This window comes from Phyllostomus hastatus, unplaced genomic scaffold (genome assembly GCF_019186645.2).
Source record: "Phyllostomus hastatus isolate PE091 unplaced genomic scaffold, TTU_PhHast_1.1 phas_scaffold_193, whole genome shotgun sequence".
NCBI lineage: Eukaryota > Metazoa > Chordata > Mammalia > Chiroptera > Phyllostomidae > Phyllostomus > Phyllostomus hastatus.
Genome location: NW_025334015.1, coordinates 900,861 through 928,161, shown reverse-complemented (window position 1 = coordinate 928,161; position 27,301 = coordinate 900,861). Strand labels below are relative to the sequence as shown.

Below are 27,301 nucleotides of genomic sequence, written 5' to 3'. Positions count from 1 at the left end.
TATTGTATATCAACTGTAATTGAAAAATAAGAATATTTAAAAAATTAAAATACAATAAAATTTTTTAAATAATAATAAATGATCTTATTTCATCCTCAGAGCAGCATGTAAAATAAGTGGTATTAACTCAATTGCATAGATAAAGAAATGGAGGCTCTGAGAGATTATACATGTTGTTGCAGACAACAAACAATTCCAAAGTGCATGTCCTTATATGACACTACTCTATTTTCTCAGACATCTATGAAGATGGGAGCCTGACCTGCCCATACCAATCAGGACACAAGGTGAGATAAGAGGAAGGACTCACAGCATGCTGTGTAATTCCTCCAGCCGGTCACTGCGATCCCCTGAGTCTGGCAGGTGCTGGCATAGTTCTGCAGCCAGCTGCAGGCGGTCTGCACTGCACCCCCATCAATGCAAGAGTCAAACAGGCAGTTCTTATAGAAGAAGGTGGGATTGACTTTGCTGTGACATTTGGTGAAGCCAGAGTTCTGGTTGGGGATCAGGCTACACAGCTGCTGCACCTTTGAGAAACCTTCTACCTTGGCACAGGAAGGGCAGCGGTCCCCGCAGCCAACCTGGCAGAAAGTGTCCCTCTTCACCCAGCTCTGCCCAAACTCATTGATACTGGATGCAAGCAGACCCATAGGCATCTCTAGATCATCGTCTGGGTTGCTGTTATAACGGCCACATAAGCCGTAAGTGCTGTTCTGCATGTTCCGAGGGACGGTGATTGACAGGAAGGTCTTCCAGTCATACACAACCTTCAGGCCAAAATCAGTTTCCACCACTACATGGAAGCCAAATGAAAAGATATTTATCTTGCCTTGTCCCAATTTCAGGGGTAGATACAGCCGTTCATTGTTAACCTGCAAGAGAAAGAGGGTTGAAGTAGAGAAATTTCAGAGATCTCCCAGCTCTTCTCCTAATAATTAGTCTTCAGACAGGTAGTTCCGAAGGGTGATTTCAGCAGGTTGAATACAATCTTTACATTTAGATTTGTTTATGTCAGTCAACTACTATATTAGGACTTGAACAGGTTTAAATAACTATCCTTTGTATACTAATACACCTATTTATTTCAGAGACTTCTGTTTACATAGCATTATTTCCTCCTGGAGTTCCAACAATTTCCTCCAGTGTAATGAGAGAGTAATTAGAATTTAATGAAAGGTTAGACTAAAATACCCAAACCTGGAATTCTTGTGTTTCTATTTCCATCTCTATTGTGGAATTAATTTAGGCAAGCCCAAATTTCTTAATTTCTTGGGGGGATGGAGATTATATATATATAATCTTTTTTCCTGAAGAATGACTTTATTTGCTGGTCCCTCCGTCTAGAATACCATTCCTCACCCAACAACATCCCTCTCTTCCTGCAGACCCTGCTCAATTGCCGTATCTTCTATTAAGCAAGATCATTTGAGCCTGTGGTCAGAATTAATTAGTCCTTCATCTGGGCAACCAGAACATGTTATTTATATTATATCTTGTATTCTTCTCCACCTTCAGCCAAGATCAAGCATATATGCACTGCTGTTGAAGCACACATCTCAATCTGCCTTATAGTATGGTTGGTTGTCTACATTTCTAGCTCCTCTACAAGATTATGATGATATGAGGGCAGGATCCCATACTTTATTGATCTTTATATCCACCTTCCCCTGGCTACCTACCAGGCAGCCAGAACAAAAAGGACATTTGACACATGCTTCCTCCCATACACTTTTTCTTTAAAAATACAATTTTATTTTTGACACTATTACAGATATCCCCTATTTTCCCCCTTTTCCTCTCATATACTTTTAAATGCAGAAATGCAAAACTCCCTTAATGTAAAACTCCAGAACTGCACTTCCTTTGAATTATTTTGATTCAGATGAGCCGAATTCTGTAACTCTTGCTAGGTGAGTGCATAATGGAAAACAGAGACAGCTTCTCCTAGTGGGAGAATTATGTACTGCTCCTATGGGGTGTTTTGAGCTTGCTCTCTGGCTAGAAATACCTTCCATCCTGACTGCTTAATCTCTGTCCTATGTGACACTCCTCCCCCATCCCTGCTGAACTACTTGAGTTCAGACTGTCAGCACCTTTCACCTTGATTATTGAATGCTCTCCTAACTGGTCTCCCTGCTCTGGCATTGCTCCTCTCCTCCATTCACTCACTAATCCACTCCAATATTCCTTAGTGCAATTGAAAGCAGTTAATCCCATACTTAATACCCTCTCACTTCATTCATCACACAGGTTCTCCTGGAGCTGGCCTCTACTTCTCAGCCCCAGTTCACTTACCTCTGCTGCTTCAGCAAGATCCAATGCTTTGCAGTCCCCCGAGTGTCATTTCTTCTGCAGCAAAAGTGGTGGTGCTTTCTGTGTCCTGCCTGGGACCCCATCTGCAGCCACTGTGACTATAGGCTGATGATAACTACATCTGGCCTTGGCTCCATAGGAATCACTCAACTCAGGAGGTTATGAACCCCCCGCCACCAACACACATATACTCCAATCTCTCCTCCTCATCCTAATGACAGTCCTAATACACTTCAATCTCTCCTCCTCATCCATTGACTGACCAACACAGGGGACCAACGCTGTGTATAGGTAATGAGCCAGAGCTCCTGGTGGCTCAGGATGAATGGTCTCCAGTTTAGATCACATCCTTGCTGAACTCTCTTCCCCTGGGGCTTCCCTCACTTTCCAAGATTACTCATCTCAGACTCTGCTCCTAAGCAACCTGACCTAAGATGGCAATGAGGTACTTCCCCTTGTCACCCTCTTTATAGAGAAACATTCACCCTTTAAATTTCAACTCAACTATCTCCTCCTTTATGACAATTTTTCAAAAATTTAAGCAAAATTTATTTACTCATCCAGTAGTTATAAATTAGACACTACTGTGTGTGGGGGACTGTACTAAATGCTAGAATAAAGCTCACAGGCATGTGAAGAGATAAGTACATAAACAGGTAATAATAATATCCCCTGATCAATGCAACAATAGAGATAAATAGATGCAGAAGCACTGGACTCAGCCTGGGGACAAAATGAAGGATGCCTGCAGAAGATGATGCCTATACTTGATTCTTAAAAAATGAGCAGGTATTGGATAGTCAAGGAGGAATAAAAGCAAAGACAAGAGGATCCTAAGAAAAGGTCAAGAAGACAAGAAAAAAAACCTGATGGATGTGAAGAATTGCAGCAGTTTGGTGCTACTGGAGCATAAATTGTGGCCTTGGGAGTGGTAGGAGATGAAGATGGAGACATGATGAGGACTTGGATCATGGGCGGCCTTGTATGCAATGTCACAAATGTCAGAGAAGCCCATGAGTTAAAGCCTGACAAAGACCCATTCATTCCACACACAAAAAAAGAGGAGTCCTCAGTGACCTTAATAAGAGAACTTCAGTAGAATGATGAGGCCAGAGTCAGATTGCAGAAGTTAAACAGAAAACAAGACATATGGAAGCAGGCATGTCTTTTGTCAGGAGCTTAGATAGAAAGGGGAGGAGAGACTGGATAGAATCTAGTGTAGAACTGGGGTCAAGGTTTGTTAGAATGAGCATGGCTATAGGTTAAAGACACAGCAGGGAGAGGAAATTACAGATGGGCAGGCTGCCTGGAAGGGAGGAGGTGAAGAGGACTAAGGATCATCCAGTGACAGGGTATAGAATAGAGAAGTAGGAGGGAGGTCATACCTGGTGAGCACACTGTCTCTGCGAGAGGCCTAGGACAGACTAGCTCAGGCTATGTGAAAACACAGCACAGAAATGTGGGAGGTCACTGAGGGTGGCACAGGCCATGGAACTTTCACTGCCTTGAAGACTTACATGAACACACTGAAAGCTTTGCACCCAAAGGCTCCCAATATCAGCTTGCCTCTCCTCCTGTTTTCCTATCTATATTATTGCCTACTGGGTGTCAAGCAGGAGGCTACACTTTGGGGAGACAATATAATGGGATTAATGCTAGGGGCTTATAGACTCTGTCATTGTCCAGGAAAACCATGAGAAACAGGCACCCTCTGAAGCCCCATGAACACCACCTCTATCCTGCCATCACTGTCCTGACTCTGCATGACAAGAATGGAGAGAACAAGGGATCAGAGGGAGAGGAGGCAGAGAAAGGCAGGGTCAGTACAGAAGCAGAGCCCTAATGGGTGGAGGAGGAAGGCTCAGAGGAGGAAGGGAAGCGGGCATGGGGATGCGTGTAGGAAAATGTATTTCAAATATGTAAATATTGTAAATAAGACCCATATTAGATTTTAATTGGATAACGTTCCTTTCAGTGACTGGCCCTGCTTTACTTCTAGGGCCTGTTTAGCCATCTGACGTTCTTTCACACCCCATACTTTGCTCCACTCCAGGTCTTCATTAGTGCTTCCTTTCCCTAGAAATCCTTACATCATGCTTGGCCTAACTAACAAAGTCCTTCAGGGATCAGGTCTGGGTCATCTTTTCCAGAAAGCATCTCCTGAAACACCTGCTGGCTTAGACAATCTGTGTTCCATGCTCCCATGACCCTTTATGCTCGTAGCACTTCACCTGCCATCCACATTCCCTGAGAACATGACTGTCTCTCCCCCCTCACACTCTGGGTTCTCTTAGGACAAAAGCCATGTGTAATTATTATTTTTTACCAGCAGACCTTGGCATGGAATAGGCATCAATGTGAGCTCATTAAATTAATTAGAACTAGAGTGATACAGAAAACCTCACTCTTCTCTAATGGCTATAGGTTTGGCAATCAGTGACAAAGTCACTGGATGTGAGGGTCCTCAAAACATTCTCTTTGGTGGGGCCACAATGGACTCAGCTGAGAGGACATCTCTGCTGAGCTCCAGCCGTGCACCACTGAGATGTGAGCTGCTTCAGGGGCCCCGGGGTGGTTCACCTTCTGTGGCCCATGCCCATACCTATTTGGTATACAGATAGCATGTTTATTTATAGTTTTTCTTGTTTAGCATATTTTTCCATGTCCTCTACTAATACTTGATGCAGAGAAAGATCAGAGTCATAGAGGGACCCTGTGTTACAAAGAATCACTTCTATGTCACCTCCATTTCTAGCAGCACAGCAATGACCCAGAGCTCTGCACCATTTTGCTCGGTGCTTCACTGCACACTATTGTTACTATAGCCATTATGTTTCTCTTAGGGAGAGATGGTGACTAATCATAATATCATGGGAAAAATAAATGGAAATCATTGAACAAGTAGATCTTAGAATGCATATTAGTAATTCAAAGTAAATGCTAAAGGTTAAATCTATCCCCCAGGCTCCAAAAGAAAAGAACCTTCAATGCATCCTGAACTCGGTCTCCTTGTTTGTATGCTGTTCCCAGCTTGCACACTCAGGATATCTGGGTGACTTAGAAAGTTGAGCCCTGGCAAGGAGTGGCCCTACCTTGCAGGAGGATCCTTGCAAGATCCTCACAGTAAACATTTAATCAACTCCTCCTTGATGCTCACTGTTCTCTAATTATTCCTTATAGTGAGTAAAATTGTGTTCTCCAAAAGATATGGTGAAGTCTCAATCCCCAGTACCTGTAAATGTGGCCATCTTTGAAGATAGGGTCTTTGCAAATGTAATCAAGTTAAGATAAGATATTAGATTAGGGTGGACTCTAAATTCAATGACTGATGTGATTAAAAAGAGAGAGATTTATCACATAGAAACAGAAGACACAGGGAGAAGCAGCCCAGGTGAAGAAAGAGGCCAGAGACTAGAGTTATGCTGCTACCAGCCAAGGATCACCTACAGCCAGCAGATGCTGAAAAGAGGCCTCGAACAGATTGTTTCCTAGGATGCAAAGGAAGCACGGCCTTGCTAGCACATTGATTTTGTATTCTTAGCTTCCAAAACTGGAAGAGGATAAGATTCTCTTGTTTTAAGCCACCTAGTCTACGACACTTTGTGAGGGTAGCCCTAAGAAACTTAGACACCCCTTCTTTCTATCTCTTTTTGGGAAGAAGAAGCTAGAGGTGTGGTTCTTATGGCTTACTTTGGTCATGAGTGCTCTGCATGAGATTACAGTAGGACACATGCCTGGAAGGTAAACTGACCTATTATTTCTAAAGCAACAGGAAAGGAAGTGAAACATGCAGTGAGAGTGGGGGTAGCTATCATGAAGGAGAGCTTGAGTAGAGTAAGTGTCCATGAGGGTCCAATGATCTATAGACAAAAATAACTGAGTCAGAAAACAACATGTGAAGCCCCAGATGTCTGTATACCTAAACAAAGAAAGCATGTAACACAAGGCAGAAAATATGAGTTCATAATATATTGGATGGGGCAGGACCTATGAACAGATTGTATTTCAAAAGAAGAAAAAACTTGAAAGATAGAAAGGTAGAAGAGTGCTGAATGTCAAGGCGAGAAGGAATTGCATGAAAATGTATACATTTGGGAGAGAAGAAGATGGCAGCAGAGTAAGTGGAAGATACACACACCTCCTCCTAGGATCAACCTGGAATTACAAGTAAAATATAAAACAATCAACCTGAATAACCAACTGAAGATTAGCTGAATAGAAGCCTTATAACCAAAGATTTACAGAACAAACCACATCAAGACTGGTGGGAAGAGTGGGGACACGAAAAGGGTTGGCCCCATACCAACACACAGTGGATAAGAATCTGGAGGGACAACTCAACTGCACAAGTCCCCCATTAGGAGCATGGGGTCTCAACCCTATTCTAGGCTTTCCAGCCCAGAACACTAGAGCTGGGAAAAGGAGACCACATAATATCTGGTTGTGGAAATGAGTGGGGTTTCTGTCTGCCATGGAGGGACATGAGTCTACTACAGACCAAGGCATCCTCTTAATGGGCCAGTGCACAATATGGTTTGCAGCCACTCAGCCTGGGCTCCAGCAAAGAGAGGGTGGCTTGGAGCAAAATAGAATTGTGCAAGCAGAGACTGGGTTGTGTGGCTCTGGAGAGAGAGCTGAAGGGACAACTACCAGTGTCCCTGTACTAAGTCCCCCTTCCATGCTGTCCTCAGATGCCAATTTTGTTGGGTAGAAGACTCCCCTCCATATGACATCAGCCTGGGGGAATGCAAGAGTTCTACCCTTCCAACTCCCTGTTGCTCTGCCCTGCTGAGCTCATTCCCTGTGAAGTCAGCTGCCTGGGCCCCTGGTGTAGAGGTCTGGGTGAACTCAGGGGATGTCAGAGACTGAGTAGCATAGCTGGGCAAGGGCTGTTTCCTCTTTTCTTTTGAGCCTGACTGGTGTTGCTCCCTCAAGGAGCCTCACCCTCTCATAGGACAAGTGGTCCTATGCTGCCAAGCTATGGCAATCTCAAGGAAGTCTAGGAAGAATTTAGGACAGACTGAGTAGTGTTGCTCTAAGACAGAGTCCATTTTTTCCTTACACTCCTGACAGTTACAAAGCCCTCACTTCAAATGATCAACTCTTGGTCTCATTGGGTCTCATAAACTCTACTGGCCTCACTCTGACAACTCCTTGAGACCCTGCTCCACCATAAAGGTCTGCAGGCAACTGACCATGGTGTACACTGGTACTTTTGCAGAATGGCCACAGACCCAGCACTGTGACTGAGTTTGAATCTGTATCAAGCTAGTAAACATCACTCGCCCCGACCTGGTGACTCACTGAGAACCTATTTCATGCAGCTTGTGCACTGCCACAGGCTCTTACAGTGACTGAGCAAAACAGGCAGTTACAGAGTAGAAACCTCACAATGACTTAGGCCATTTGCTGACCTGCCCCCATGCTCAGAGCTGGTGGAAGCTATCCTTGATGCACAGCTTTCCCCTTCTCTTGCACACCCAGGCCAAGCAGAGGAAGCCACAAACTGTAGATCACTTCACACATCCAAATAGGTTGCCCAGGGCCAGTCACACACAGCATCTGACATTGACTTGCACCGAAGTCCTTCCCAAGAGATGCCAGAACTAGTATACCCAGTGGTGAGCTTCAGACAACATCCAAACAGGATCCAATTGGTTCCACAAGTGGCACATCCAAAAGGAGATCTTGAGAGGTACCAGACTCTGCTGACGCAAATTCTAGTTTGTATGTTCAGCATTCATACAGTAGCTCATACACTGTGGTCGGGGTTGATCCTCACAGTAAACAAGCCTGAGAGTTGATTCCATGCATGGAAGGGCCAATAACAATTAAGACTCAATTACAATAGGTGGGCTTACATAACTCACACAAGGGACATTCCTGAAACACCAACTTGGGTGATCAAGGAGCCTGCACATTGGATCCCACAGGACACCTACTATATAAGGTTACCCTAACAACACTGGGAAACATAGCAGGTCTACCCAATACACAGTAAAAAAGACATCAAGAGGCCACTGAAATGGGGAGTCAAAGAAACATTACCCAAATTAAAAAAAAAAATTAAAAAGAGGAAAATCTCAGAGAGAGAGAGAGAGAGAATGAGAATGAAATGAAATGGGGGCAAGCAATCTACCAAATACACAGTTCAAAACAATGGTTATAAGGATGCTCAAGGAACTTAGTGAGAACTTCAATAGCATAAAAAAAAGGGAAAGAGAAACCATAAAAGAGGACCAGTCAGAAATAAAGAATACTCTAGAAAATAAACAGTAGGTTAGATGAAGCAGAGGACTGAATCAATAACAGAGTAGTAGAAAACAATTAGAACAGCAAAAATTTTTTTTAATTAAATAAAGATAGTTTAAAAGACCTTTGAAACAACATCCATACCATAGGGGTAACAGAAGGAGAAGGGAGACAGCAAGAGATTGAGAATCTATGTGAAGAAACAATGACTGAAAATTCCCCTAACCTGGTGAAAGAAAAAGATATACAGGTCCAGGAAGCATGATGAACCCAAAGAGGTCCACACCAAGCCACATCATAATTAAAATGGCAGGGTTAAAATCAAAGATAGAATCTTAAAAGCCATAAGAGAAAGACAGTTAGTTACCTACAGGATAGGTCCCATATGACTGTCAGCTGATTTCTCAACAGAAACATTTCATGCCAGAGGGATATTCAAGAAATATTCAAAGCAATTAAAAGCAAGGACCTTCAGTCCTGACTAGCATGGCTCAGTGAGCTGGACATTGTCCCACAAACCTAAAAGTCTCCAGTTCAATTCCCAGTCAGGGCACATGCCTGGGTTGTGGGCCAGGTCCTCATTTGAGGGTGTACAAGAGGAAACTGATTGATGTTTTTCTCACACATTCATGTTTCTCTTCCTCTCTTTCTCCCTCCTTTCCCCTCTCTCTAAAAATGAAAAAATACATTTTAAAAAAAATATGTAAGGACCTACAACCAAGACTATCCAGCAAGGGTACCATTTAGAACTGAAGAAGAAATAAAGCTTCCCAGATGAGGAAAATCTAAAGGAACTCATTATCACCAAACCAGCATTACAAGAAATGTTAAAAGGACTACTTTAAGTAAAAGAAAGAAAAAAGGAACATAGTTATAAAGAATAAAATGGCAAAAAAATACAAACCTATCAATAATCACCTTAAATGTAAAGATCATAAATGCTCTAATCAAAATACTTAAGGTAGCTGAAGGGAAAATAAAACAAGATGTACATATGCTCTCTACAAAATATCCAACTCAGAATAAAAGACACACACAGACTGAAAGGAAAAATATAGAAAAAGATATTTCATGCAAATGAAAAGTTAAAGAAAAGCTTGGGTAGCAATACTTAAATCAGATGAAACAGACTTTAAGACAAAAGCTGTAGTAAGAGACAAAAGACACTACATAATAATAAAGGGATCAATCTAATAAGAGAATATAACTGTTGTAAATATTTACACACTTAACAGAAGAGCACCTTAATATAAGGAGGGGCAAAGTAGGTTTTAAGTTGTTTGTATGGAAAATAATACAATAATAATAAATAATAATATAAGAATAAACTCTGTTTCACATGCTAATAACTGTAAACCTACTTTTGTCCCATCCAGTATGTAAAACAAATCTTGATGGACATAAATGAAGAGATTCACAGTAACACAGTCATAATAGGGCACTTTGACACCATATTGACATCAGTGGACAGATCTTCCAGATAGAAAATCAACAAGGAAACAGCAGCCTTAAATGATACACTAGATCAGGTGGATTTATTTGACATTTTCAGAGCATTTCACCCCCAAGCAGCAGAATATACATTCTTTTCAAGTGCACATAGAAAATTTTCCAGGATAGACTGCATGTCAGGACACAAAACAAGTCTTAATAAATTTAAGAAGATTGAAATCATATCAAGCATCTTCTGTGACTGCAGTAGTATGAAACTAGAAATACATTATAAGAAAAAAACTGAAAAACACACAAACACATTAAAGCTAAATAACATGTTACTAAACAATGAATGGGTTAACAATGAGATCAAGAAATAAATAAAATGTTACCTTGAGACAAATAAAAATGTACATTTTCATTTGTCTTGGAAAAACTTTCCAAAATCTATGGGGCACACCAATAGCAGTCCTATGGGAGAAATTTACAGCATTCAGACCTACCTCAAGAAGCAAGAAAAATCTCAAATAAGCCATCTAACCTTATACCTGAAGGAACAAGTAAAAGAACAAACAAAGCCCACAATGAGTAGAAGAAAGGAATAATTAGAGCTGTAATAAATGACATAGAAACTAAAAATAGTAATATAAAAGATCAATGCAACAAGGACTCATTTTTAAAAGATAAACAAAACTGAAAAACCTTTAACTAGACTCTTCAAGAAAAAAGAGAGAAAACATAGAATCTGAAATAAAAGAAGTAACAACTGACACCACAGAAATAAAAGGATGATTAAGAAAATATTACACAGAATATGCCAACAAATTGGGCACTGTGGAAGAAATAGATAACTTCCTAGACAAATAAAACACTTCCAACACTGAATCAAGAAGAATCAGAAAATAAGAACAGACTGTTTACAACTTATGAAATCAAAACAGTAATAAAAAAAAACTCCCAGTAAACAAAAGTACTGAACTTGATGGATTCACAGCAGAATTTGATCACACTTTCAAATTAGAACTAACACCTCTCCTTTTCAAACAATTCCAAAAAAAATCAAGAGGTGGGAAGACTCCTAAGATCATTTTACAAAGCCAGCATTATCTGAATTCCAAAACTAGGTAAGACATTACAAAATATATATATATATGGATTTATATCCCTGATGAATATCAATGTAAAAATCCTCAACAAAATATTAGCAAACCAAATCCAACAATAAACTTAAAAAAATCATACACAATGGTCAAATGGGGTTTATTTCTGGTATGAAAGGTTGGTACAATATCATCAAATCAGTTAATGTGATTGATATACCACATAAAAATTTAAGGATAATAATCACATGATCATATCAATAGATGCAGAAAAAACATTTGACAAAACCCACCTACTTATGATTAAAAAAACTCTCAGCAAAGTGGGAATAGAGGAGTCATACCTCAACACCAAAAGCCATATATGACAAACCTACAGCCAACATCCTACACAATGGAAGAAAACAAAAAGTAATTCCCTTAATATCTTGAACAAGGTGGGGATGTCTGGTTTCACTGCTCTAATTCAAGGTAATACTGGAAGTCCTAGACACCTATCAGACAAAATAAGGAAATAAAGGCATACAAATTGGAAAGGAAGAAGTAAAACTGTCATTATTTGCAGCTGACATGATATATAGAGAACTCTAAAGATTCCACCAAAAAACTACTAGAAGTGATAAATGAATTCAGTAAAGCAGAATACAAAATCAATATTAAGAAATCAACATTTTTATACACCAAAAATAAACCATCTGAAAGGGAAACAAATAAAACAATGTCATTTAAATTATATCAAAAACAATATAAAATACCTAGGAATAAATTTGACTAAGGAGGGAAAAGACCTGTGCCTAGAAAATTATAAGGCACTGAAGAAGATACAAATAAATGGAATAATATACCACATTCATGGATAAGAAGAATTAATATGTTAAAATGTCCATACTCTCCAAAGCAATCTATATATTCAACAAATTTCCATCAAAATACCAGTGGCATATTTCACAAAACAAATAATCTAAAAATGTATATGAAATAAGGCATGCCTGGCTAGTTCAGATGGTAGACCATGAGACTCTTAAAAATGTATGTGAAATAAAAAATGACCCTGAATAGCTTCAGTAATACTGACAAAGAAGAAAAAAAGTTGGAAGTATCACAATACCTGATATCAAACTATATTTCAAGGCCATACTAATCAAAACAGCATGTTACTGGCATAAAAACAGACATGTAGATCAATGGAACAGAATAGAGAGCCCAGAAAGAAACCTGCATCTATATGGTCAATTAATATTTGACAAAGGAGGCAAGAACATACAATGGGGTAAAGTCTGTTCAATAAATGATGCTGGAAAAATTGGACAGATACATGCAAATAAATGAAACTAGACTAACTTCTTACACAGTATGCAAGAATAAACTTGAAATATATGAAAAACTTCAATGTAAGACTTGAAAACATAAAAATTTTCAAAAGAAACATAAGCATTAAAATCCCTGACATTTCTCTTAGCAATATTTTTTTCTGATATATCTCTTCAGGCAAGGGAACCAAAACAAACAAATATGCAAACAAATGGGACTATATCAAACTAAAAAGTTTTTCTATAGCAAAAGAAACCACCAAAGAAATGGAAAAACAACCTACTGATCAGGAAAAGATATTCACCACTGATTCATTTGAAAAGGGTTAATATCCAGAATTTATGAAGAACTCATACTACTTATCACGAAAATACCAAACAATTCAATTTAAAAATGGACAGAAGACCTGAATAGACACTTCTCCAAAGAGGACATATAGATGGCCAACAGACATATAAAAAGATGCTCAGTGTCACTAATCATCAGAGAAATGCAAATTAAAACCATGATAAGATATCACTTCACACCTGTCAGAATGGCTACCATCAATAAACTGATAAACATCAAGTATTGGTAAGGATTTCCAGAAAAGGGACCCCTCATGCACTGTTGGTGGGAATGCAGATTGGTAGTATAGTCACTATGGAAAACAGTATGAAAGTTCCTCAAAAAATTAAACACGAACTGCCTTATGACCCAGGGATTCCAGCTTTGGTTATATATCTGAATAAACCCAAAACACTAATTGGAAAGAATACATGTACCCCCATGTTTATTGCAGCATTGATTATAATAGTCAAGACATGAAAACAACCCAATTGCCCACCAACGGACATATGGATCAAGAAGAGGTAGTACATATATACAATGGAATATTACTCCACCATAAAAAGAATGAAACGTTACCATTTGCAACAGCATGAATGGACCTCCTAGAGGATATTAATGTAAGTGAAATAAGTCAGTTACAGAAAGACAAATAATATAATTTCACTTATCTGTGGAATCTAAAGAACAAAATAAGGAAACAAATAAAATTGAAAGAGCCTTATAGAGAGGGCAGAATGGTGGGGGACTGGGTGAAAGAGATGAAAGAATTAAGAAATACCAATTGGTAGTTATAAAATAGTCATGAGGATGTAAAGCACAGCATAAGTAATATTGTTAACAATGTAATAACTACGTATGGTGCCAGGTGGGTATTAAAAATATAGGGGGAACACTTTGTAAAGTATATCATTGTCTACCACTATGCTGTACATCTGGAACTAATACAAAATAATACTGAAAGTAGACTATAATTGAAAAATAAAAATTTAAAATTTAAATTTAAAAAATGCATAAATCTAAGAGTAGGGACATATCAAATGAGGAAAAAAAGGGCAAGCCACATGGATGAAATGGTTGATTTGTTTGTTTTACACATATGGTGAAAATGGGTAAGAGAGGTTATTGCAATGGACAACATAAAGTATCTAGACATCTGTTAGAAACCTTACGTGGCTGAAAGCAAACTATCTGATATATTTGTAATCTGCCTCAGTGGCAATTTAATCTCCCAGATTGCGGCAAAAGTGACCAGCAGCAAAACAAGTCCTAGAAACCTTGGAAGAAAGGCATTACTATGTTATCCCATTCCCTCATCTGACCAATCTCTTGAGTGTCATTATATGCAGGGCACTGTATACTCATTTACCATAAAGATTAATTATGTTTGGTTCGTACTGTCAAGAAGCCCACAGTTAGAATTGAGTGACATGAATATCACCAGAAAATACTGTACAATTAATGCAGTAATGGATATAGTAACCAACTGTTATAAGAAGCACAGAGAAAAAGAATCTGGATTTTTTGTATAATATCCAAGAAAGGGAAGAATGAACATAGTGAGACCTCTGCTTTAGATGTTAAGGCACATTTTCCAATCAATGTGAAAGGGATGATTTATGAAGCTTTAAAACCTGTCTTTGTCAGAGAAATCCTAAGGAAGGAAAGAAATCAGTGAAGTTGCCCAGGGAACACTTTAGTAATAGCTCAGAATTTTAAAGAGAATGTATACAAGATGAAAAAGAGTCCCTTTAGAGGAATATTGTGTCACAGACCAGTGAGGAAAATGTAAAAAGTCTAACACCCTAAATCAGCTCCTCCAAAATGCTAAGTCAGAAGCTGGCTTGTTTGTGCCCAAGTCATGCTCAGAGCAAGGCTTTGGACAAGGAGTGCTGGGCCTGCTGCTTGTCTGAGGTCCTTACACTTAGCCAGGAGAGCACAGAACTCCTCAGCCCCTACTGGCTTCTCTATTCATGGTCTAGGTGATGAAAAGGTGGGAAGGATAGAAACGGGGAACCGAGGGCTACATGAGGAGAGAGACTGTAAGAGAGCCACCAAGTTGTCTAAATGCTTGCAGGACTTGAACTCCCAAACCATGCAAGAGCCTCAGGAAGACTGGAGGAGGGAGAAGAGGCCAGAGCAGGCAAATATCATCCTGATCCCAAACAAGGGAAGGAGGCAGATTAGATAATAGTACCCCTTCAGATGCCTGATCTGCACTGGGTATGTGTTCTCTCCAACAGACAGAGCAACTGCCCAGGGCCACGTTGCAGTAGCCAGCCCAGGGTTTGTGTGCAGGCATGTGCTTTGCCCAGCACTCTCTGCTGCACTGTGGAAAGACCCATTCTAGAGCTGGTGCTGAATTTGGTACCTATGACTTGGGAAGATTGCTGAGGCTCAGTCTCCTTACCTGTAAGATACAGAGAAAAAATCTCCAGGGCCCTCTCTGCTCCAACTTCTGCCTATGCTTGTCCTTAGATTCTGAACCAGCCTGATTCAGCAGCTGTCTGACTTGCTGATCCAAGACCCCCATCCTCCCATCCCTGCAGCCCCTTCCTGGGGTCTGGCCTGTGACTACTCACCAGCACAGTGTGCTTATAGGCCCTGTGAATCACTATGCTGTAGCCAAACACGGTCACATCCACCTGCTTGACCCACAAGGCCAGTGATGGGTCTCGGTCCTCATTCTTGGCTGTGACGACAAACTTGGGGAAAGTGTCTGAGCTTGGCCTGTTTCCTGTGGTGCACAGGATGAGTGGGCAGCTGGTCTGGAAGTCAAAAGGGTAGCCATCAAAGGTCAGGTAGTGGCCATAGCCAGACACAATGCAGGAGGCATCCGTGCGGGCCTGGCAGTAGTACAGGCCACCTTCCTCCATGCAGTACTCGTCGTCCTTGCAGGGGACAGTCTCACAGTGGACGCTGTTGTCTGTGCCGTTGCAATAGCAGAAGATCTGGCAATCCAGGTCTACCCAAAAGGTCTCATTGGTGGCAAGCTGGTGCCCCTCAAAGTTGCAGCCACACTCACTGCGGGTGACACACTGGCTGCCTTGTAGGGCATAGCCCTCGTCACACTGACACCCCTCAGAGCAGCTGTCCACACAGATGGGACCCAGGGCCAGGGTCTCACAGGTCTCCGTGCACGTCACACATTCCTCAAAGTGGCTGTTCTCCGGGCACTCCAGAGCTGAGGGTGGTCAAGGAGAAGACAGGCTTGAGAAAAGAGCAGAGGTCACAGACAGAGTGTGGGTACACTCATTAGCACACATGTGTGTGGCTGTGCATGTGTGGGTATGCTGGGTACATTCTTATCAGACAGCACAATGAGCTCAGTCAGTGCCATGTCATCTCACTGGGGTCAGCAAAGGCTCAGGAAACCCCTTGCTCATGTTTGCCTCAGGTGCATTTAGCTTCCCATGGAGAAGATGTCAAGACTGCAAGCCTATATGGAGCTCCTACTACATGCCAGGCACTGTGACAGGCACTTTAGTGTAACTTTTCTCAGTGACCTAGAAGGTGAGGAAAGTCTTATCCTCCTTGGCTTAGAGATGAGAAGGCTAAAGGTCAGTGACTTAACCTTACTGGAGAGAGATCTGAACCTGGATCTCCCTACTTGAAGACCCTAGGGAGAGCATCCTATAAGAACAGATGCTGTGGACACCATGTCCAAGCTTCAGTTTCTTCTTTTATGAAATAAAGACCTAGCCTAGTTGTTCTGAGGATCAATAAGCTAATGTAATTTACACAGTAGAGTCTCAATGCCCTTCACCTTCTTCACACTTTCTTCTATTATGAATAGCCTTTATGAAGGCATTTTTACTCTGCAAATTGATCTTTCCCTCTGACTTTCATTTCTCTTATCTGCTGCTTCCTGGCCTCTTCCACCTCCTCACCACTTTCTGGATGAGCCTCTGCCTCCTTTGCTTACACTCTTTCCCCCACCTGGACGGCCCCACAAAGCTAAATCATACCCATTCTTCAAGTTTCATTTCAACTGGCACTTCTGCCCAGAAGCCTTCCTTGATAGATCAAGTCTCTGAGTCACAAAGCACAACACATAGAATAATAGCAGCACCTGCTGCTCACCATGGAGTTCCAGGCAATATTCCCATTTTCTTTATTATAGAGCTTGTCAAAATTTGACACGGGCAGGGAAGAATATGGGAACACAGAAGAAATCTACTTAAAAGTCTGCATAGTCTAAAGATTGTGAGAGTCTGCACCATCTCCTAGGAGAATAAGATCTTGCCTTTAGAATTTTTTTCAAAGCCCTGATGCACCCTATTACTCCTTAATAATGTCTTAGAATCCAAGGACATGAAGGATGATACAGAAATTAAGTGGCATGGCAATAATAGCTCTGCCCACAAGTACCTGCTCAACAGTCCCACAGCATGCAGTACTGAAAGCAGTCATTTTTTCCCTCTGGGCCAAAGGACCACCCCTACTCCCACTGAGTACAATACCATACAGCACTGGAGTTGAAGGCAAGTCCAGCACTAATTAATATGTCTGCATTGAGGGACTTTCACATTTGTCTCTAAGTTATGAATGTTTATAACACTGACTGTAAGTTCATAATAATAGCAAACAACATGACTTATTTAAATATATCTCACTTTGTGAGTTTCCATGTTGTCTGAATTTGTCTGAAAGTCTGGGACACACAGATGTAAGTGATAAATATCCCCTGAACCCAGAAATGCCTCTGTGAAATTATTTTAATAGCAGCTTGGCTCTGCCAACAAGAGGTCTGGTTAAATACATCTGAACAGAAGCTATGGTTGTCTCTCTCTAAGTCTAAAGAAGATTGTGTTCCTGCTTTGCAGCTGGTGGCCCAGTCTAATCAATCCCCTTTTCATAAGACACTGACCAGATGAACTTAGTACCCGGTGACTAGATGAATTGAGTATGCACATTCCAGTTCTCTTCCCCAGACCCACGCACACAGGTGTGGGTGAGACATCCTGGAGGGTTTCTGCAACGTGAGCCCTGGCCCTTCTCCTGAAGGAGCCATGTTCCTGTCCACATGCCTCTATAAAAGCTGCTCCCAGGAGCTTCCTCCAGCTCTACAGCCCTGAGAGGGGCAGTGAGAGACTCTTCCTGGTATCTGTCACATCCAGGAAAAGAGGGTCTCCTTACCACCCCACTGCACTCACTTCATATAAACAATGTCTCATGTAGTGCAAACACTTCCTGCTGGGCAGGAGGTCAGTGTCTAATGGAAGGGCACGGACATGGCCTGCAACAAAATGGACCTGGTGTGTGGCCACTCAAGAATTCCACATGTGCAGGAACTACACCTGGAAGACTGAGTGCTGGTGTGGGAACAAAGATCATATTAGATAAACTGGAGAGAGCACAGAGGAGTAGGAAGGGAAGCGGACTAAAAGGAAGGCTTTAGGAAAGTATTACAAGGTGATACAAGGAAAGTATTACAAGATTACGAGAGGCGATGGACAGTGGAACCCTTCGGACCTCTTTTCCTGCGGGTGACCATGAAAGAGTACGCTCCTAGAATTCCAGCTTTAAGATTCACAGCATCTGCTATTAATTCCTCCCAAGTAGGCTAAGATTTTCCAGATATCCAACTGCCCTTTTCTGAGATAACAGCCACCAAATACTCCATATGCACCTGGAACTTCTAAAGCTCAGAAACCAGATATTTAAAGAGAAGTGTGTGAGTGTGTGTGTGTGTTAGTTTTTAGCTCTGAGATACTTCTGTTGAAAGGGCTTAGAGATAAAGCAAGACTATTCCAATAGCAATGGGTAAGCCTCACACAGATCTTGGTTTCTAATACTTTCTTCACCAAAAGAAATTGGGGCTTCTTGGAGTAATGGCTGGTTTTAGTCTGGGACTGGGGAAAGTTAAGATATGAATGTGCAATATTTTCTTAATGCCAGAAAGTAAGAAAATGACAGGGTTGTGCCGAGAGGACACAGGAGGCAACTTGAAGGAATTCCCACAGGCCCCATGTAGAACAATTTTAACACCAAAATAATTAAAAATGTAATATGAAATATAAATAATTGAAACAATCAGAAATCTGTGTATCTATATTGATGAGAGATAGATGGTTGAGACAGATAGAAGGATGGATGGATGGATGGATGGATGAGAGGCAGACAGGCCAAAGAGAAGGGAAGGCTTCTGTTCACAGCAGAATGACCTCTGCTCACTGGTAGATGTGAGACTGTGACAGAGCTGACAGGCATCAGTTTGTAATCATCGTGCTACAGGTTGATGTAAGCAAACATTATTAATGAGCACTAAATTAATGAGGGGGTTTGGATCACATGCAGGATACTTGTATGGTCTTAAAGTATCTCCTAGCAATATTGCTCATTATTTTCAAGAGAAAAACATAATGACTATATAATAGAAACAGTGGAAAACATCTTTGACCAGGGTATCAGTCTGCTTATGACCCACGAGAGAAGTTGGACAGAATGTGCCCTGAATGGGGTGTGATGCTGTTAGGCAGACGCCCATCACCCGTGCAAGAGTCTGAGTGTGGATGCACAGCAGATGAGTATCATTCTTTTAAGGAAATACACACTGAAGTATTTAGCAACAAGAGGCACAATGCATACAACTTACTTTCAAATGGAGAAAGAGTGAGAGAGAATAAAAAGCATATGGGACAAAATCATAACAATAGGTTAATCTGAGTAAAGGGTATACACATATTCTTGCAACTTTTCTATAACTTTGAAATTATTTCAGAATAAAAAGTTTTTAAAAACAAACTTAAGTAGGAAGAAATAAACAAATATAGAGGATGTAGTCTTAACGGTGGCACTGGTGCTGGTTTAGGGTCAAATGTTTTGATGAGAAAGGGATGGGTGTTAAAGTCCAGGTGGGGCAGTCCTTGCTCCAGGCATAGCCCTACCCTCCCAGCCACCCCTCCTGGTGGTCTCCCAAGTAACCCAGAGTGTCACATGTCAGGTCTTCTGATTACTAAAGTACTTTCACTGCCTTGCTGAGAGGGGTCAGATACTCTGGGGACAAAATAAAAAGTACAGCAATATGAAATTTTCTTAATAGCCATTGCCAAGTTTGCCCCAGAGAGCAGTGCTAACCTCTAGTTCATGAAAGACAGCCTGAATGATCACCTTCTACTAAACTGAATTGGACCCTTCCTTGCCAAAAAATGAAGGCACCAAGGGAGCCTTTGGCATAATGTGTATTAGATAAAACCACCAGGCAAAAGGATGGCTAATTGTTCTACAATGAAAAGTTTTTGTGCAATTAGAAACAAAAATGTGGGTGAGAAACATTTTGGTTTAGGGTAACCGGCCTTCCAGAGGACAATCAGACTAGGGAAGATGCACTCAGGAATTATATTGTCCTTGAGCTCCACTGCATCATAAAGAAGAGTCCTGAGAAAGAAGATCCAGTGCCTCATGTACTTCCCCACCACCCAGCTGGCCTCCCCCATAATGGAGCCCCAACTTACGGCAGAAGTCATAGGTCCTCCAGGGGCCAACTTCCACATCAGCATTCTTGCAGGCGCTTGCGTACCGAGCCACAGAGTCACACAGCTCCGACTCGTTACCTCCACTCTGGCACAGGCGAAAGAGGCAGGTGCGGTAGTAGGCAGTAACGTTGACCACCCCATGGCACTCTAGGAAGGAGCTGTTGGAGGGGTCATTGATGATGCCACACCTGGAGCGGCTCCGATAAAATTTGAGCAGCTCCGAGTCATTGTTACAGGCCTTCAGCAAGTCCCCACACTCCCCATTGCAGATTTCCTCAAAAGTTGTCCAGCTTTCCAGGAACACGGCCAGGTTGTCTGTGCATTTGCCATTGGGGAGACAGAACTCATCGCTGGCATTAGCATTGAAGAAGCCACATAAGCCCCCAGTGCAATTGAAGTAAACAGTAGAGAGCCGGATGTAGAGCAGACCTGTATCTGAGTACTGGACACTCACAATACCCTTGGACTCTACTGTTGTGCTGTTTTTGTTTCGATGAATTTCCAGCTTCCCCGAAAGATGGAAAAATGGTAATTCTACTTCTTGACCATTCACCTGAAAAATCAAATCACTATCATCAATTGCAGCTGCACACAATTTTCCTGGCTATGGGATGAAAGCATGGCTTGGTACCAGTACCAGCACTATGAGAAATGTCAAGAAGCTGACCATCTGTAGAAACCACACAGACAGACAAAAACTGTTCCTTCATGAGCATCTTTGTTCTTTTATTTCTAGACTCCTCTGATTCAACATATTTACTGTTTATTTCCATATGTACAAGACTCTAAGCTAACCCAAAGCAAAACTGAAATGTGAGCAAGTTATCGTACATGTGTGGCTTCCCCCCACTGCCTGACACCTTTCCATGGATAGAGCCCTTACTTCCCCACATTTCAGGCTCCTCCTTTTCCCTTTAAATCTTACTGTGCCTGTGTCCTAGACCCTTGGTGGCATAAAGCATATATCTAGTTATCTAGCTGTCCATCCACCTATCTATCTCTTTCTATTCTTTTAATGAACTAATCTCTGCCAGTGTGTCAGTAGGAATGAAAATATAGTCCTATCAGTATGTGGATGTGTTTTATCATATCCTTGTACAGTACCCCTTTGACTTTTGTTTTCTAAATTAAGCTTGATGTGATATTATGGAATGCATGGTAGACTGGGGAAAGAAAGGTCTGCCCTCTGTTATCCCAGCTCCACTGTCACTTAGCTGTGAGGCCACATTCTTAAGGTCACCTTTTGGGATCTTCATATGAAAACAAGGAGTTGCACTAAATTATTCCTAAGATTCCTTCTAGAACTATTGATCTATGAGTCTAGATGCCTCAGCCTGGGTATTTTAGAGCAGGTCAGAGGGACAAGGGGCACCATGGCAGGCACCCTTGGCATTACCCCATATAAATTCCCATTATAGGTAAGAGAGTCACTATAGTACAGGGTACAGGGCATAGACTCTGGAGCTAGCCTGCCTGGGCTTGACTACCATCTGTGGCTGTGTGTCCCTGAGGAAGTTACTAAACTTCTCTGTACCTCAGTTTTCTTATCCATGAAATGAGGATAATACTGGGTAGGATTAAATGTGATACTGCTTAGAAGAGTGCTTGGCACATAGTAAGCATCCTGTGAGTATTTACTATAATGGAGAGCTAGTCCTTCTACATCTAATTTGAGAAATTCCAGCTTCCCTCCATTCTCCACCTGTTGGACTCTTATTTAGTGACCATAATGTTCCCATTTGGGAATTGCCATCTTTCTAGAATCCACTCATAGTCAGAGGCAAAAAAGCAAACCTGAAGAACATGGTTCCTTCATTTGTGTGACTCATGGGAAACCCTCAAGGGCAGCAGAAGCCTCACCTTGACTTCTGAAGCCCCTATTCCTCCTATCTTGACCTCCTGGTTAGCCACCAGGATCCGAAGACCTCGAAGCCAGGCAGGCCCTCCATCAGGCTTCTTCTTATTGATGTCGATTTCCAAGTACTCTGGCTGCTCCGGGCAGGTCTTGAGCAGCGTGTAGGAGAACTCAGAAGGGAAAGCATAGGCAGCCCCGTCAAAGGTGTGCAGCACTTGGTTCTGGCTGAGCAGGCACACAGTCTCCCGCTTGGGGAAGCAGCCACGGTAGCCATCCTCCACCGTACACACCTCCCCTCCCCGGCAGGTCTTATTGAAGCAGTACACATCGCCGCCCTCCTCGCACAGGCACTGCACGGTGCAGTTGGCTGTGGCCCAAAAGAACTCCCCCATGGTGTAGTAGTGGCCATCGAAGTCGCAGCCGCACTTGTGCATCGGAACACACTGGCTGGTGCTGAGGACAAAGCCCTCATTACACTCGCAGCCCTCCGTGCATGGTGTGGCGCAGTTCTGAGAGGCTGTGAGGTCTGAACATGTGTCGGGGCAGCTGCTGGTGCACACAGAATAGTGGCTGAAGCTCGGACACTGCACCGTGGACACTGATGTGAGGGAGAGAAGGGAGCATGACAACAAGGTTAGTTACTCAGGCACCAATGGCCAGAAGCCACCATGCACAGGAGCCAGGAGGAGAAGAGCTCCTTCCATATAGCTCCTAGAGAGAGGGCCAAGCAGCCACTCCTTTGAAGAACAGACTTGAGGTTGTGTCTGTAGAAACAAGCTCAACTGCTTTCCTAATAACTACTGAGCAACATGAGTGACTTGTGAACTTTTACTCTCATTCGACCATCTTGACTAAAATTAAACTTCAAGTTGCTATGCTAGCTAAACTACAGATTACTCAATATAGATTTATTATTTGGTGATCTGCAATCATTAGGGTGTTTTAAGATCTTCAACTGATAGACATATAAATTATTCTGATTTTATAGGGCATGGCCCATTCTTAGGAGGAAATAAATTCAACTTGTAACAGAAATGAAAAATGTAACTGTTAGAGGAATAATTTGAAAATATAGAATTTCTAACAGACAGGCACGTAAAATACCTAAGAATTACCAAAGAGTTTGAAAAAAATGAATTCTCTGGAATGCTAAAATAATAACAAACTTGGGCTATCTGAAAAGAACTGTGTGCATATTCCTCCAAGAGACTAGAATGGAACTAGAACTAGAGGCCTTCTGACCTTCCTACTTGCTTTAGAAACCTTCCATTCTTATTTTAAGAACATCTGAGTCTATGTAAATATTTGAATCTTGTTGAATCCAACAGGCAGGGGCTCAAGGGCCTGGTAAATTAGCTCTTTGAATTACATATGACTCATCCCATTGACATTTAGAGAGAGGAAGACAGAAGGAGGGAGGGAGAAAGAGAGAAGAATGTGAAAGATAGGAAAGTAGTACCACAGAATAAAATAGCCATTATAGGAAAGAATTTAGTTAGGCAATTTGGATGCTCTTAGATATAAAAGGATCAAGGTAAAAACATATTCAATTTAACCTTGAATCAAAATTTGGATGCTGTAGACATAATAGAAGCTGGTCAGTCACAAGAAGAAAAAAAAATACACTGTCTATAGTAGTTTGACCAGTACTCAAAGCATTAAATCTGACACATGGTGATTTATGGGAATCCAACCTATATATCTAGGATAAAAATCTTCCTCTGGCCTTGGAACTTAAAGAAATTTCTAAATTTTCTCACCTCCATAGCACTCTCAAATGCATGGGTTATAATTTTCTGTTTACTTACATGGAGAAAACCAAGGACCAGGAAAGAAACAAAGTTCTAAGTAGCTATTTTTGTTTGCTTGTTTTAAAAAATTGTATAATAGGGAAAGAAAGACAGATTTAAGAGGGCTAGAAGGAAAAAATAATGAGGTAACTAAATGATGCTTGATCCAAAAATATAACAAAATAAACTGGATTTTCCCACACAGTTGGGCTTTTCCTAACCACTTAGCATTTCAAATAAAAGGGCTTCTTTCCTGGTATGCTATACTTCCTATCTGCAGACCCTTCTTCCACCACCTACAGCAGATCAGCATAAGTGCTACAGAGCAAGAGACACAAAACCTAAAGGGGCTTAAAGTGAAGAAGAGTGAGCCAGGGAACAGATGTCATTGGTTTCACTGGGACGTGAAGTACTTTGCTGAGGGTGGGTCTTGACCACCTGGGCTAATGTCTGTGTTTACTCAACAGCCGCAAAGGTAGCCACCTGCACCTCTGAAAGCCCCACCTCCTGGTTCAACTCAGATTGCCACCCCACTGCAGGACCTTCTTCCAGCCAAGCATTTCATGTTTCCAGACCATTTCTGCTCATCAATCATTTCTAGTTTTCTGGCCATAATATTGGAGTGGAGAGGGTACAAGTAAAGATCCTTTTACAGTTCATTCTCTATAATTTGTGGTATTTCAACCTCACCTCCACTGTCAGACAATTTGTTTCAGCAAGATTTCTGAGGAGCTCAGAAACCCTCTCCCTGCCCCCTGCACAAGAGCAGCCTTCCATTTGGTTGGGATGTCAGCTTACCACACCCAGTCTGCACTCGCCAGTCTCCAATCGGAATGCCAAGGGCTTGGCACACAAGGGCATAGGCTTGGATGGCTTGACAGAGGAGTGTCCCATTGTCCCTCACGCTGCACAGGTCATACACACAGCTGTGAACAAAGGCTGTGGGGTCCATGATGGTGCCACACTCCCACAGGGGGCCGTCGGTCTTATTGAGGAAGCCACAGTAGTCGGAGCCAAAGTAGAGGGTCTCCGTGGCCGCATCGCATTGGGTGCAGTTGTCCACGCAGCCTGAATCACACCTCCACTCGGTGTGGTAGACCCGCCAGCTCTCTCCTAGATCCAGGACAGACATGGCTGGCCTGCCATCTGGGCGGAGGAAATCATCCAGTGGGTTTTTATTGTAGTTCCCACAGAGCCCACACGTGGAGTTTATATAGGAGCCTGGGATGGAAATGGAGGCGTAATGCTGGCCATCAAAAGTCACTAAGAGCCCAAAATCCGTTTCCACAGCTGTAGACATGCCACTCTGGTAGATTTTCACTGCCCCCAAGTCTAAGGTGACGGGCAAAGAAGCCACCAGATCATTAACCTGCCAACAACAATAGTAAAAGGCAGGTGAGCAGGTGCCAGGCAATGGTTCCAGCTAATGTCCTCCAGAAAAGGGAGGCAGTGCAACTCAATGTTCCAGAGAGAATGGTTCCCCCAAACTGCCTGGGCTTCAGTGGGCATCCTTCCTATTGCAGCAGAGGCCTGGGGAAGCCCCAAGATCAGGCTGATGTGGGCCATCTGAGCACTGGGTGCTACTTAAGCTGTGAGAAACATGCATTGCTAGTGCCACTCGACTCCCCCAGGGGAGCAGGTGGCTATCACTTCTTCCTGGAGTGCCAGGGCTTGCTAGCTTCAAGTCTCTTCTCAAAAGACTAGTTACCTTGCTTTTCCTTTATCTCCTTTCTTTAAATTTCAGGTTAGGTTACACATATTCCACTGTACTTGTAATGCCTTTAGCACTCACTGACCCTTCCTCCCAGCAGAAGTGTATACTATAAACTGTTCCACACGATTTAGCATTGAGGTCCCCTGGTATTATTCTCTGAGTGTTTCACTTGCTGATGTCAGGATGATGTCATGGAATCATTCACCAACAACAAATCTGACCACCTACTGGGTGCCAAGCACTATGTTAGGTGCTGAGAAATAAGGAATTAAAAAATAATAATAATTGACCCTGTCTCTCACAAGCTCTCAGTCTACTGAGGAAGAGGGCCACAAATTATATTTTTAATATACTGTTTGAAGTGTGTGTCAATAGGTGATGCAATAGGAGAACAGTAAATCAGCATACTTTTACTTTAATCCAGCCTGAGGAACTCATAGAAAGCTTCTTGGAAGGGATTACATCTGATTTGGGTCTCTAAAGGTAAATGGAAGTGATCAAAGGAAGAGTAGGGGACAGGAAATTCCAGGACAAAGAAATAAAAGCAGGTGGGACAGTCATCTGAATGTTACCAGACTGCAGAAAGAAAGGGTAGACAGAGATGAGGCTGGAGACAGGGATGAGGTACATTTGTTCAACAAACAGTGATTTAGCCTTTTCTGTGTATTAAGCACTATTCTAAGAGCTAAGGATTAGCAACAAGTGGAGATCCCAGCATCATGGAACTTCTATTTTAGTTGAGGAGACCAACAACAAACAAAATGAATAAGTAAAATATGTAAGTATGTCAGGAAATATTCTGCAGAAAAATAAAGCAGAGAATGTGGGTCACAAAGTACTAGGAAAGAGAGTTTCTAATTTCAAATAGGATAGTCAGGGAAGACTTCACTGGGAAGGGGACATTTGAGATGAGGAAGTAAACCATGCTGTGATCTGGTGAAGGCAGCTCAGGAAGAGCAGTCAGCCAGGCCCTCAGTGGAGTGTGCCAGGGAACTCCCAGGACCTCAGGAAGCCAGTGTGACTGTGACAGAGAAAGTAAGAGTAGCAGGTGATGTCAGAGCGATAAGAGCAGCCAAAACAGACCAAGTATTTCAGCCATTGTGAAGATTTTGGCTTTTGACTAAGCAAGACGAAGAGCCAAGAGGGTGTCTGGGGCAAAAGATCATCATGGTCTGACTTCTGTTTTTAGAAAATTGTTTGTGCCTCTGCATTGGGAACACAGAAGGGCCTTTAAAGCTGTGTTTTAAAACAAACCAAAATTCCACAAAAACAAACAAAAAAACTTGGATTCCTTCTCTGTAAGGTGAGCCCCAAAAGGTTTTAAAAAAGAAAATCACATAGTCAGACTTGCATTCATTCTGGCCAGCATGAAGGACTCATTGAAGTATGTCAGCATTAGGAGAGAAACCAGGCAGGCAACTGCTGCTGGAATCCAAGGGTGGTGTAAGGTAAGGGCCTGAATGTGTGACATGGAGAGTGAGGAACATGCTCATGGGGTACCCTCAGGACCTGGTGGAGTTTTGCAGTGGAGAGTGAGAAATGAGGGGGGAATAAAGAGTAAGGCCCAAGTCTGGCTCACTTGAGTAGGTGGCTTGATAAGGCTGTTAACAGAGTTAATTTTCTTCTTTTTCACATTTATCATGCCTAGCACCTACAGATATCCTATTGTGGGCTAGGATGGGATGGTGAGTCCTTGGAGGAATTGACTATAAGTACAAATATGTGTT

The 27,301-nt window shown here is 42.1% G+C and overlaps 1 protein-coding gene across 1 annotated transcript in view; it reads right to left on the bottom strand.

The window, feature by feature from the left end:
• LOC123832539 (tubulin-specific chaperone cofactor E-like protein) overlaps positions 1-27,301 on the bottom strand; it is a 212,638-nt gene that overhangs the window by 67,043 nt on the left and 118,294 nt on the right. Inside the window, exons 14-18 of the mRNA XM_045860210.1 lie at positions 24,659-25,229; positions 22,076-22,668; positions 20,195-20,768; positions 15,320-15,921; positions 311-872 (exon numbers count right to left, since the gene is read on the bottom strand). Of these exons, the coding sequence (XP_045716166.1) occupies positions 311-872; positions 15,320-15,921; positions 20,195-20,768; positions 22,076-22,668; positions 24,659-25,229 (2,902 nt within the window). The remainder of the gene's footprint in view (positions 1-310; positions 873-15,319; positions 15,922-20,194; positions 20,769-22,075; positions 22,669-24,658; positions 25,230-27,301) is intronic.